Below are 14733 nucleotides of genomic sequence, written 5' to 3'. Positions count from 1 at the left end.
TCTTAAGGATCCATTACTAATATTCATTTAAGACATTTGAGATTTAGGAAAGCAAAGAAGTAAGCTTCAAGTTTGAAATGGGCTCAGTCCTACACTTGAGGCCAACTGAAGAGGCACAAAGGCAACTGAATCAAAAAGAATCACTCAGAAACACCTACCTCCTGGCTCTTCCCTCCACTCGACCACTACACCCCACACATTCACCCCTCCACCAGCCTCCACTTTGGGACCCTGAGTCTTACTAAGAAAATATTTTCTAGGAAAATATTTTGGAGCTCAACACTTTCCTGACAGATTCTTTCACATCCTTGTTCCTCAAGCTGTAGATGAGGGGGTTCAGCATGGGAATCACTATGGTATAGAACACCGTGGCCACCTTGTCAGTATCCACGCTGTTGCCAGAACTGGGCCGGCAATAAATGAAAAGAATAGTTCCATGGAAGACAAGGATGGCTGTGAGGTGGGAGGCACAGGTGGAAAAGGCTTTGTGTCTTCCCTCTGCAGAGCGCATCCTCAGGATGGTGATGAGAATAAGTGAGTAGGAAGTGAGGATGATCACGATGGTGGTGATCTCATTGAAGGTGGCCAGGATGTACAGCAGCAGTTCATTGACAGAGACATCAGAGCAAGAAAGGGATAAGAGAGGGGGTAGATCACAAAAGAAGTGATTAATCACATTTGATCTATAGGAGGGGATCTCAAGAACTAAACACAAGTGGATCAGAGAACACACCATCCCAGAGAGGTAGCAGAAAGACACCAGCTCCATACAGAGATCCTGGGACATGGTGACCATGTACAGCAGTGGGTTGCAGATGGCCACAAAGCGGTCATAGGCCATCACAGCCAGCAGGAAGATCTCAGTGATTGCACAGGTACAAAATAAATAGAATTGCACCATGCATCCTAGGAAGGAGATGGCTTTGTCCCTGTTTAAGATACTGGACAGCATCTTTGGCACAATGTTCGTGGAGTAGCAGAAATCCACAAAGGACAAGTGGCTGAGGAAAAAGTACATGGGAGTGTGAAGTTGAGAGCTGACCTGAATCACTGCAATCATGCCTAGATTTCCCAAAACTGTGACTCCATAGATGAGGAGGAACAGCAGGAAGAGGAAGACTTTCAGCTCAGGGGCATCTGTTAATCCAAGAAGGATGAACTCTGTCATGGAGGTGCAGTTCTCCTCCTTAATTTCTGCCATGTCTCAGCCTTAGGATAACAAACGTTAAATTTGTGTTTCTTCTAAAAAGGGAGTAAAAACAGATTAATAATAACTTTAGAAAAATATAGCATTGATATCAAATATTGTATGTATAAGATATAACAAAAACACAGTTGTCAAATAATTCAAAATGCTAAATGTCTCAGGGGATCCCATTGATCAAAATTGTCTTTGGCATTAGGAGAAACCTTAAACAAATTAAACCTTGTCTATCACAATACATTGAGATGTTTAATTAAGTTCAGTTATTTAATGGAATTTAAGATAGATTTAAGGATACATTTCAAACCCATAGAGAAAATGTCTCTGTTCTGCAGAAACTTAATAAGTGCTGTCCAGGAGAGTAAAACCTACTGTGATTCTAAAAAAAATTAAAAAATAAATAAATAATAAATCTTTTTTTTTAAATTTGAGTTTATCAGGAACATAAATTTGAAATAAAATTTTCTAATATTCCATCTTGGAGAAGTGTATTAATTTTTTGAAGTTTGTGGCTCACAAAAATCCTTAAAATTTTGAAATATTAAACAAGAGGTTTAAGATATACTTTGAACATGCGAATTTTATTTATCAATTTAACTGTTTCATTTATTATAATCATGATGATCTATATTAATAAAGATTCAGAAAGATAGAACTCTTGAATACATTGTTTCTGGAAAGTAAGGTGGCATCTTTTATCCAAAGTCTTAACCCCGACAACAATAAAAGCTATATTGTATTTTTTATGAGAGATTATATTCTTAATAAGGTGTTGTAAGAAATATTTAGTTACATTGATAAAATTGTGAAAAACTATGTTCAAAACTATGTTGCAGTACTGTTTATAATATTAACAATGAAAAAGTTGACTCTCAGAAATAGTAATTTTTAAACTGTGGTCCATCATATCCAGGGCATAAAATTATGAAGCTATTTAAAATTACATTTTGAAGGTGGTTAATTAAAAAAAAGGACACTGAATAGTACACTTGGTGTATATATGTAGATATAAATAAAGAGGTACATTTAGATGTATGAATGCATATCATTAGAGATCTATCTCTAACTTGAAGATGAATCCTTTACCCTCTTCAAAAAAGAGGTGCCTGAAAACTCTCCCAAATTCTCTAAGTAGTTGGTTGGGAGAAATGGTTCCATTGATTATCATCTAAGAGGGATTGAGACTCCTTGAGACCGTTCCTCAAATAAAAGGCAAATAGAGGTTGAAGCATTCTATTCTGGGCCCTCCCTTCTAGACAGCAGAGGGAGTATACTCTTGACCTCTATGCATATGTGTAATGAAATTTAAGTGAAGAGGTTCGGAACTAGAACATAACTTGCTATCTTCACCATATCTTGAACAAACTTTAAATAGAGGAAACAAATCAATTTCTTGAAGTTATGATTGTTTGTTTTCATTACCTGGCAAAGAACAACAACAAAACAGAACAAAATACCTGGGTTATTTGCCTGCTTCTTCCTAATATTCTAGGCTGATAATCAGAAACTATTTCATGACAACCCCCAAACAAATCCAAAATAATTCATTTCATTCTCTGAGCACAGAGTTCACAAGTCCTGACTGCCCATGACCATCTGGCAGGCACATTAATGCAACCCTCAGCCTTGGTAGGACAATGAAGGAGCTCTTCCATGATCATAAATTCTTGATTTCATGAAAGAAACTGGTCTGAAAGGAGTTAGGAGGAAAGAGAAAGAGAGAGAGAGAGAGAAGAGAGCTACCATCTGCTTATTCTATATTTTTTCATACATACCCTTGTTTGATGTTAAGGAGAAAATTGTTCTAAATTCACTATTGAGTGTTTCTGAATATTGAAAAGCAAAAGCATTTTAAACAGTAACTGCATACAAATAGAAGCCTTGTTAAAACATTCTCTAATTAGAAGAGAGATGAGTTCAATATATCTTTAAAATAATTGTTGACAGGGAACATTTTCTATTTTCATTTCTATTTTCAAGTAACTAGAGGCTGGTTCTAGCTAGCGAACTTGAGTGACAGACATATTCTCGCTGGTGCTGAAGATATGAAAATGTGTAAGCAGACAGAGACTTATACTGTAATTTAAGCTCCTGGGAAATGGGATCCTTAGGCCCCCAAACAATTACTAATCTCTATGGTATAAAAAAATAAAATAAAATAAAGCTTAAAAATTAAACCTAGACTACATGTGATATAGCAGAAATAAGATTCATCTCTATGGCATATCATCAGGAAATTCATTTTTTAAATTATCCTAATTTAGGAAATGACTCTTTAAAACCAAACATGCCTCTTTCTGTATTTCATGGTGTTATGTTATCACAAGTGTCATATGTGTGGGATACAGCTCATAAAGCGATTATGAAATAACATGAAGATTTCTTAGGAATTCTTCCTTTTTCATAACATGATAGAATCCCCTATATTCTTTTTTTTTTAAAGATTTATTTATTTGACAGACAGAGAGAGAGAGGAGGAGGAAGCAGGCTCCCTGCTGAGCAGAAAACCCAACTTGGGGCTTGATCCCATGACCCTGGGATCATGACCCGAGCCAAAGGCAGAGGCTTTAACCCACTGAGCCACCCAGATGCCCCAAGAATCCCCTATATTCTTGTAGGACACAGTGACTAATGCTATATCAGAATTCTTCTACACATTGTAAAATTAATGATGCTAGTTGTCATAAATATAGACAAAAATATTGTCTAGTATAGAATAGATCACACTTACTGAGCCCTTGGTAGGTGCTGGAAACTGTTCTAAATATTATGCAAGTATTAATTCCTTTTAGCTTCCTAGTAACTAGCCAGGAAACAGTTTGGGTTTCATGACTATCTTACAAAGGAGAGGATTGAGACACAGATAGTGGCCACTTGGATCACCTCAAAATAAATAGCCAATGAAAGCAATTACAGCCCTCTGGTTTTTCCACTCATAGGAATGTATGAACACAAGAACAAACCAGAGAGATTTCTGAGGTTTCATTTTTTCAGTGCATGTCCAATGCTGGAAACCATTGAATAAGACTACATCAATTCTCTTGTCTAAATGTGTTCTTCTTCTGACTTCATAATATCAATCTAGGCCACAGGATTCTATTTGTTTGTGTGTATCACTGGCTGTACACTAAAGGTATATGTGGTCAGCAAGTAATCTAAAGCAAATAAATTTGTGCACACTCAACTACCACATAATATGTTCCTAAAATTGCTGTGCCAAAGATAACAGCCAAGGCTGAGGAGACATTCCCTTTGGTTCTCCATTCCCAAATTACCTTTCACAATTAACAAAAGAAAAGACAAATTCTCACCATCTCTCTGTTTTGGAGTTGCCCCATGAGTAAAAATCTGTGGGCCAAAGGAAAGAAAGAGCTGTGATTACTGGTGGTGTTCTTAAGGCCATTGTTCATGTTTTAGTTCCTCATTCAGGGTACCTGCAACTAACTCATGGCATGCATCTCTCCCTCTTTCCATCTTACACAATCTGTTTCAGATTACAACTTCTATAAATATCTAGTGAAATATTTGGCCTATTTAAAAATTTTTTACTTGGTCTTCTATGTTCTATTAGTATGTGTTCTTTATATATTATGGGCACAAATCCTTCCTCAGATTAATAATCTGCATTTTTACTCTCAAATTTAAGGCTGTGATCTATTTGAGTTAATGTCCATGTATGATGAGAGTTAAGATTGAAATGTATCTTTCTTGTGGTCACTGCCATCTTGGCCTTGAATGGCTGGGCAGCTGCTTATGGTCTGAATGCTAAGGTTCAACAGTGGGCATGGACTCTTGCTGGGGCTGGCTCTGGCAGCATTGGCATGGTGGATGGGTTATTGGATTGGTGTCACTGGCTTTCACTTTTTCTTTTCAGAGGAGCTGGCCTGCTAACATGGTGGCTCTGGGGACCCTGGCCTCAACTTGGCATTGTTTTGCCGCATCTATGATGTTTCAGTCTGTGAGTACTGAGAGTAGACATTCTGCATAAATTGAAGTAATTTCCTCTATTTCTACCTTACTGGTAAATTTTATCTTGAATGGGTGCTGATTGGTATCAAATAACTTTTCTGTATCTATAATGTGACCATGTAGTTTTTGTTGCTTTTTATTGTATATAAGTGATGTATTACATTGTTTTTTTTTTTAAGATTTTATTTATTTATTTGACAGAGATGATAAGTAGCAGAGAGGCAGGCAGAGGGAGAGAAAGAGAGGAGGAAGCAGGCTCCCTTCCGAGCAGAGAGCCCGAGCGGGGCTAGATCCCAGGACCCTGGAATCATGACCTGAGCTAAAGGCAGAGGCTTAACCCACTGAACCACCCAGGTGTCCCTACATTGCTTTTCATATATTAAACCAACCTTGCATTTCTGGGGTAAATCTCACTTGATAATGGTTCATAATCCTTTTATATGTTTTAGTGCATTTATTTTATTTTACTATTGGATATAATATTTTTTGAGAATTCTTGTGTTTGTATGCATGAGAGATATTGGTTTGTGTTTTCTTTCTTACCTTGCCTTTGTTTGGCTTTGGTAAAAGGGGAATACTGGCATAATCACATGAACTAAAAAGAGCATCATGTCTTGTATGTTCTCTATGAGTTTATTAACAATTGGTACTAATGCTTATATACTTAATTTAGTAAAAGCCACTGCTGAAGAAGTCTGTGTCTGGATATTGGTAGGGGTGGAGGGAATATTTCATTACAAATTGAACTTATTCTTACATATCTACTCAGCTTTCCTATTTCTTTATGGGTTTTGGTAAATTGAGCTTTTTCAAATTTGTCTAATCTAAGTTGACCTAATTGTTGGCATGAAATTATTTATAATGTTCATTATACTCATTTTAATTTACTCAACTTAACTCTCATCAATTCTCTTTTTTTTAATTTATTTTTTATTTTCAGCATAACAGTATTCATTATTTTTGCACCACACCCAGTGCTCCATGCAATATGTGCCCTCTATAATACCCACCACCTGGTACCCGACCTCCCACCCCCCCGCCACTTCAAACCCCTCAGATTGTTTTTCAGAGTCCATAGTCTCTCATGGTTCACCTCCCCTTCCAATTTCCCCCAACTCCCTTCTCCTCTCTAACTCCCCATGTCCTCCATGCTATTTGTTATGCTCCACAAATAAGTGAAACCATATGATACTTGTATTAATTTTGTTTCTTGTTTCCTTTTCTCTTAGTAATTGTAGCTAAAATTTTGTCAATTATATTAATCTTTTCACGGTACAAACTCATTGATCTCTTCTGCTCTTCACCTTCCTACTTTATTGGTTTGTACTCTGGTCTTTATTATCATATTATTAACTTTGTTCTTTTTAATTTTTTTTTTTTTTTTTACTTTCTAAATGTGGATGCTACGTTTCAAGTTTCAAGAGTTTTCCTTTTTTCTTCTTTTTTTTTTAAATATTTTTTGTTTATTTATCTGACATACAGAGATCACAAGTAGGCAGAGAGGCAGGCAGAGAGAGAGGAGGAAGCAGGCTCGGAGCAGAGAGCCCGAGACAGGTCTCGATTCCAGGACCCCGGGATCACGACCTGAGCCGAAGGCAGAGGTTTTAACCCACTGAGCCACCCCGGTGCCCCCAAGAGTTTTCCTTTTTTCTAATATATAGTTAGTTGAATACCTATATTTCCTTGTAAACACTAGGAGGAATCTATTAAAATTTTATAGTTTGGTTTTCATTTTCATCACTCACTCCAGTTAAAGCAATATAATATTTCTGCTACTTTTCTACAAGTGTTCTATGTGAGTTAAAATCAAGTAAGTGACACTGTGTAAAGGAAGGCAGTTTCACATATGTGAATACACTCAAATATGTAAAGTAGTGTGGGATATAATTATATATCCAAATTTGTGAAATCAAGCTGATTTTAATCCATTACTGTAAATTTAAAATCATAACCATCCCAAACTACTTCATGAACCAATATAAGACTACCGTGCACTTTATACATTACCTTCAACAAAAACAGCTAGTTTTTTTCTCTCAATAACTTACTGAACTAATTTGGAATTTATCCAAAGATGAATACAGAACAAAGGATATATACATTTTCAAGCAAAATTAATGACAGAAGAAAGATAAATATGATGTCATAAAGTTTTTGAAAAGTAGGGACCTGTACCTATGAGGCTGTCTTATAATAAATATTACTAGTACTAGAGAAATTTAATCCTTCCTAATAGTTACAATAATCTAAGTTTGACAACTTATTTATATAGATTATAATTAAAAATAACAGTTAATTTCAAATGACATTTAAGAAAAACAAATGTCTCTCAATATTTTTTTAATTTTTGTTTATTTATTTGAGACAGAGAGAAAGAGAGCATTAATGGGGGAAGGGTCCGAGAGACAGGGAAAAGTAGACACCACCCTGCTCAGGGAGCCTGAGACAGGGCTTTATTCCACGACCCTGAGGTCATGACCTGAACCAAAGGCAGACACTTAACTGACTGAGCCACACAGGGGCCCCTGAATGGCTCTCAATATTTAAAAGAAATCTACTTAATTATTTTATGAAGACTACCTAAGGAGTTCTGATGAAGGGAATTGAGATATGAATTTTATCAAATGGCCATATAAATTAATAATATATTTATGTTGATTGATAGGTGATTGAAAGGTAGCATAAAACATAGGACATGAATATATTTTATTCCTAATATTCTGAGAAACAATCTATATTTCTAAAATTCTTGTCAATATTTGTATCTTCCACACTAGAATTTTCTGAAAGAATTAAGAATAATAATTTTGTCTTATGCAAATTTTCATTCCTTCAAGTGCCTATCATGTTACCTTATATGCTTATGGCACAAAATAGTAGTTCAAAAATATTATTGAATCATTGACTTAACTGTATATGCTCATTTCATGACGTTGCTCATGTTCTTTACTCCCAAATAAATCTTGTGTGTTTCTCTCTTATTTCTTCTAAAAATTTGCCCACCCTTCAAGGTCAAGCAAAAGATGCATGCAATGATGAAACAATCTCTGATATCCACCAATGACTTTGAACTGTGTCTCCCCACCAACCATATTGTGATAATAATACTGGCTTGTGAGTTTCTTGAACATGAGACAATGTATATCTTTCCTTGTGATCTACTTCACTAAATTTAAAATACAAAAGTGATTATTTAACATCTACAACCTATCGGTTAGCAAGGAAGAAAAGGGAATAGAACTAGAATTTACTGCACACATTCAGCATGCCAGATTTGTTGTCTACATTTCATCTTCCCCCACATACCACCTTATGAACTACATCATATTATATCCTTTTGTAGATGATAAAAACTGGCTCATATAAATCAGCTGGTCTGGTTTATATTATCAGGGCCAGGTATAATTTCTCTGACCTAAAATTCATAACTTTCCATTGTAAATACCTGAGGTAATTTTTTTTTTTTTTATGTGAAGTGATTTTTTTTTTTTTTTAATAAAAAAATGAGCTTGAGGTGCCTGGGTGGCTCAGTCAGTTGAGTGTTTGACTTTAGCTCAGGTCATGGTCTTAAGGTCATGGGGGAGAGAGTACATGCTCCCAGCTTAGTGGGGAGTCTTCTTGTCCCTCTGACCCTCCCCCTGCTCATGCTTTTATGCATGTGCTCTCTCTCTCTCAAACGAATAAATAAAATATTTTATAAAAAATGAGCTTGAGACACAGATTATTCAACGATCACAGAAAGATGGCCTATAATAACAGAAGTAAGTTTTACCAGTACATACATTCAAAATGAAAAAAAAAATGTGTTTTTATTATCTGACTGTGTCTTTGATGCCCTTATTTCTCAGGCTGTGATGACAGGATTCAACATGGGGATCACCATTGTGCAAACACAGATACCGCTTTGTGTGCTTGGGGTTTTGGAGTTATGGCACACACTAGAAGAGAATGGTGCTGTGGAAAATGCTGATGGCAGTCACGTGTGAAGCTGATAGGTCGAGAAGATTTTGGGGTGCCCAATTGCTGAATGCATCTGAAGGCTGGTGGCAATGAAAAACACATAAGGCAGGAGAATGAAGAGCAGTGTGTTCACCTCATTAATAGTTGTGGCAGTGAAAAGAAGTAACTGGTTGAGATAAGACTCAAAACAAGAAAAAGACTTTAGTGGAGAGGTGTAACAGAAGAAGTGATGATTTTCAACCACAAAAAGATAATTTGAAAGCAGAACATGTGAGGATCAAAGACATTCTACTCCCCATGCATGTGATATGGCCACTAGTATGGAACAGGGTTTCTGGGACACAGAAACTGCATAGGGGGAAGGATTGGGGATGGCTACAAAGCTGTCATATCACATACCATTAGAGCAGATAGAATTAATGCAATAAGCACAAAGATGACTAAAAAAGAAGTGCATCATGTACCCTGAAAATGCATTTTTACCTCTTTTTTCTTCAAGTTGTTTTTTTTTTTTAAGATTTTATTTATTTGGCAAAGAGAGCAAGAGGGCACAAACAGAGGGAACAGCAGGGGAGAGGAAGAAGCAGGCTCCCCACTGAACAGGGAGCCTGATGCAGGGCTTGATTCCAGGAACCTGGGATCGTGAGCTGAGCGGAAGGCAGACGCCCACCAGCTGAGCCACCCAAGCGCCCCTCTTCTTCAAGTTTTTATTTAAATTTCAGTTAGTTAACACACAGTATAATATTAATTTCAAGTAGAATTTAGTGAGTCATCACTTACATACAACACCTAGTGCTCTTCACAAGCACCCTCCTTAACACCCTTCACAGATTTAAGGCATCCGCCCCACCTCTCCCCTCCAGCAACCCTCAGTTTCTCCTCTATAGTTAAGATTCTGTGTTCTGGTTTGTCTCTCTTTTCTTCCCTCACTATGATCACCTCTTTTGTTTCTTAAATTGCACATATGAGTGAAATCATCAGATATTCGTCTTTCCTTGACAGACGTATTCCGCTTACCATCGTACATTCTATCCCCATCCAAATCATTGCAAAGGGCAGTATTTCATCCTTTCTGATGGCTGAGTAATATTCCATTTTACAGATATCCCACATTTTCTTTATCCATTTATCAGTTGATGGGCAACAGGGCTCCTTCCATAATTTAGCTAGAAAAGGAAATATGTATGTTTTCTACAAGTAGATTAGAATCCCACTGACATGTGACAGTATTTTATCCACAATGGAGAGTTAGAATGGAGAAACAAAATAAAAGCAAGCAAAAAACAAAAATGTGTGATGAGCAACCTAAGCCAGAAATGCAGGTACTGGTAGTAGTGGTTATTCAGTGATGGAAAGTTTGAAGAGGGACAAATGCAAGTGAATTAAAAGGAATCACTCAGAACTCTCTACTTCCTGGCTTTTCCCTACACTCAAACACTACAGGCTACCCATTTACCCTTCCACCAGCCTCCACTTTGGGACACTGAGTTCTGTTAAGAAAATATTTTCTAGGAAAACATTTTGGAGCCCAACACTTTCCTGACAGATTCTTTCACATCCTTGTTCCTCAGGCTGTAGATGAGGGGGTTCAGCATGGGTATCACTATGGTGTAGAACACCGTGGCCACCTTGTCAGTATCCACACTGTTGCCAGAACTGGGCCGGCAATAAATGAAAAGAATAGTTCCATGGAAGACAAGGATGGCTGTGAGGTGGGAGGCACAGGTGGAAAAGGCTTTGTGTCTTCCCTCTGAAGAGCGCATCCTCAGGATGGTGATGAGAATAAGTGAGTAGGAAGTGAGGATGATCACGATGGTGGTGATCTCATTGAAGGTGGCCAGGATGTACAGCAGCAGTTCATTGACAGAGACATCAGAGCAAGCAAGGGATAAGAGAGGGGGTAGATCACAAAAGAAGTGGTCAATCACATTTGATCTATAGGAGGGGATCTCAAGAACTAAACACAAGTGGATCAGAGAACACACCATCCCAGAGAGGTAGCAGAAAGACACTAGCTCCATACAGAGATTCTGGGACATAGTGACAGTGTACAGCAGTGGGTTGCAGATGGCCACAAAGCGGTCATAGGCCATCACAGCCAGCAGGAAGACCTCAGTTACCACACACGTGCAAAACAAATAGAATTGCACCATGCATCCCAGGAAGGAGATGGCTTTGTCCCTGTGTAAGATATTGGACAGCATCTTTGGCACGATGATCGTGGAGTAGCAAAAATCCACAAAGGACAAGTGGCTGAGGAAAAAGTACATGGGAGTGTGAAGTTGAGAGCTGACCTGAATCACTGCAATCATGCCTAGATTTCCCCAAACTGTGACTCCATAGATGAGGAGGAACAGCAGGAAGAGGAAGACTTTCAGCTCAGGGGCATCTGTTAATCCAAGAAGGATGAACTCAGTCACATTGGTGCAGTTCTCCTTCTCCATGTTTCCACTTTATTGAGGTTGGAGAAAATATTAATAGTTACTCTCCATTATATGATCCCAAATTCAATTTTTGACTGTCTTCTAAAAAAATATGATAACAAGTATGTTAGGTAATGTTTTCAGTGAAGAAATAGGACCTTGCTTTCCTGCAGGCATTGTGGCAAAGATGCACAAGACACCAGTTTAATCCACAGATCACACAAAAACATACACATCCCGAACAGTTTATATGACTCCTTAAACGAGGCCTACACAATTCAGAGCTAGAAATTGAATCATTGGAAAGACTTCAAACATTATTTAATTAGCCATATTGTTGAAACTCAAATCCCTCTTTCCTGGCAGAATGTTTAATGAGTACTGGGAATATTGAGATCTCAGGAAATAATTTTTTAAAATACACAGAATTCTCTGTTTTCCACAGAAATAATGAAAAGTCTATGTATTTAAGATTGTTAATTCACCAAGTGTTCATTTTTTATCACTATTTTAAAATAGAGAAGTAGCTTTTATGGTACTTACCGGCATTTTTTCTGTAAAATTAGCATAGTGATTTTGTTAATTATGCTATTCAATGCGAGCCATTTTTCAGGGAACTGGCCCTGGATTCAAACTTCTTATAACTATGACTCTGAAGCCTTATAATGACCTTTGACAAATACGTTCACTGGTTTAAATCTATTTGAGGAACTAATCAGAAATGTACCATGAAAGTATTAAATGTTTGGTGGTGCATTGCAACATTATTTGTGATAGTAAAACTCAGAAAGAAAGTGTCAAACAAGAGGGAAATGGTCAAAGCTATGGTACCTATATATTATGCAAAACTATGCAGCTATTAAGGGGATATTTTTTTAAAAACTTTTTTTTAAATTTTTTTTTAAAGATTTCATTTATTTATTTGACAGAGAGAGATCACAAGTAGGCAGAAGAACATTTAATGACCTGACAAATAGCTATGATAAAATGCAAGTTAAAAAACAGTAAGCCAGAGGCATCTGGGAGGCTTAGTGGGTTAAAGCCTCTGCCTTTGGCTCAGGGCATGATCCCAGCATCCTGGGATTGAGCCCCATATCAGGCTCTCTGCTCGGCAGGGAGCCTGCTTCCTCCTCTCTCTCTGCCTGCCTCTCTGCCTACTTGTGATCTCTGTCTGTCAAATAAACAAATAAAATCTTAAAAAAAAAAAAAAAAGGAAGGGCTGATCCTTAAAAAAAAACAAAACAAAAAAAAAAAACCAGTAAGCCAGATGGCACAGATAGAATATTATATACATGTATACATAAGTTGCTTTGAGTATTTAACACTCATGAAATCCATCAAACCTAAATATTTTATTCTAATCATTTGAAAAAAAAAATGTAGAAACTTGCCTTAATTCACGACATGGAGACACATTGATTATTCCTGGAACAAACAGAGTCTACACTAAAATTCAATGAGGTCAGGCATTTCTTCTTTTTTGTTTGTTTGTTTGTTTGTTTTTCAAGAAAGGTATGAAATTTAAAATCATTTTTTTCATATGATTTCAAAGAGTTAAAGCATATGTGCCTTAAGAAATCTCAGTTTGAAAACAAATAATTATTCTGATAATATGGTTTTCTCTCTTCAATAGCCAACAGAAGTCAGTTGTCTCTTTCTCAGTTCAACGTAGCATATAATTTTGAAAACCCCACTCATTTTCAAGACTAAAGGTGAAAAATCAGGCTGTTGATTACTATTTATAGAGAAGTGCCTCTTAACCAGCAGCGATTTTGATCCCTCTGGGACATTTGGCTCTCTGAAGACATTATTGGTTTTGACAATAGAAAGGAGTGCTAGTGACATCTAGTGGCTAGAGACGAGGCTTGCTGCTGGACATGCTAAGATGCCCAAGGCAGCCCCAAACCCTGCCTCCCTTCACACACATACCAAGAACACATGCAAACATAAAAATAGTATGTGGCTTAAAAGGTCCATAGTTTCGAGGCTAGGACACCTGCTGTGGAGGGACATTTCTAAGTGTGGTGCCCAAGAATGAAATAATTCCTTTCCTTTCTGCTTCAGAGGTGGTCCCTACTTCTGTGTCCCTCCACAAACAGTCCAGAGGACCCTTTCCTGCTATTCTCAGCATCAGAGTGACCAGGAGGGGTATCTCCATGTGGTCTTTGCCAGACTCCATGGATGGAGTCAGTGTGAGCGAGGGGAAAAGGAAAGGAGGGGCCAGACATTCTTCCCTACTTCCTTACACTCTTTTCCCTCTTATTCCAGCACCTGTTACAAGGTATTTGGTCATGCAGATTAGACTGTTTCCATTCCTCATTGAAACTGTTTCTCAATGCACAAATAAAAAAGATGTTTTCATAAGGGAATAATCCAAACATGGCATTTCTTAAAATATTCTCTAATTAAGAAAGAGCAAAACACAGGTTTTTTTTTAAACTTTTATTTATTGAATTTCTTCTCAGTGTTCCACAATTCATTGTTTATGCAGCACACCCAGTGCTCCATTCAATACGTGCCCTCCACAATACCCACCACCAGGCTCACCCAACCTCCCAACCCCCTTCCCTCCAAAACCCTCAGTTAGTTTCTCAGAGTCCACCGTCTAACACAGGTTTTTTAAAAATATGTTTAATACTAGTGTCCTCCTCTATAGTTCCTCATTCTCATATACATGGCTATAATAACTTATCTTATAAGAAAAAGAAAAGAGAGAAAAATCTTCCAGCTTCCAGAAAATATCACTTAGTGAAGTGCAACTAACCTCTGTGTAAATATTGCTTCCTCCGTTTCTGAAGATGCTATCGTGGAAAGGTTTATGCTTTTGTGTGTATGTATTTCTGGGACTCATGTTCCCTAAGGTCTCCAAAGTAATTAATGATATCTGTAGCATATAAATCAGATATCAAGAAAACCATACTATCCTGACACTCAAACAACTAATGACCTCTATGAAGTATAAAAAAGGAGAAAGGCTCTCCCAGCTTGTAATATCCCATATTACAATATAGTAAGATTCCTTCCAGAGTCCATGATAAATTGCAGAGAAATGTGTGCTGGATCCATTCATTGCTCTGAGGACTGGGCATCATGAAATCTATGTAGTCATAAAATATATGAACAAGTCTTATAAACTTTGCCTGTGCTATACTCAAAAGCTCTTTCTTGGAAGGCATG

General features: G+C 37.3%; 2 protein-coding genes across 2 annotated transcripts; both read right to left on the bottom strand.

Moving 5' to 3' along the window:
• Positions 1-256: 256 nt before the first annotated feature.
• On the bottom strand, positions 257-1186 carry LOC116599118 (olfactory receptor 5L1-like). Its single transcript, XM_032358799.1, has one exon. It carries the CDS (start codon positions 1166-1168, stop codon positions 257-259), a length of 912 nt encoding a protein of 303 aa, XP_032214690.1. The 5' UTR covers positions 1169-1186.
• A 9455-nt stretch (positions 1187-10641) lies between these two features.
• LOC116599689 (olfactory receptor 5L1-like) lies at positions 10642-11577 on the bottom strand. Its single transcript, XM_032359673.1, has one exon. It carries the CDS (start codon positions 11575-11577, stop codon positions 10642-10644), a length of 936 nt encoding a protein of 311 aa, XP_032215564.1.
• Between the last annotated feature and the right edge of the window lie 3156 nt (positions 11578-14733).

The sequence above is a fragment of the Mustela erminea genome, chromosome 9, assembly GCF_009829155.1.
Source record: "Mustela erminea isolate mMusErm1 chromosome 9, mMusErm1.Pri, whole genome shotgun sequence".
Lineage (NCBI taxonomy): Eukaryota > Metazoa > Chordata > Mammalia > Carnivora > Mustelidae > Mustela > Mustela erminea.
Note: the sequence above shows the minus strand (reverse complement) of the source record. Positions and strands in the feature narration are given on the sequence as shown.

Bases quoted from the DNA above. Each gene is read 5' to 3' on its own strand.
- LOC116599118 (XM_032358799.1), bottom strand. From the start codon at position 1,168: ATGACAGAGTTCATCCTTCTTGGATTAACAGATGCCCCTGAGCTGAAA.
- LOC116599689 (XM_032359673.1), bottom strand. From the start codon at position 11,577: ATGGAGAAGGAGAACTGCACCAATGTGACTGAGTTCATCCTTCTTGGA.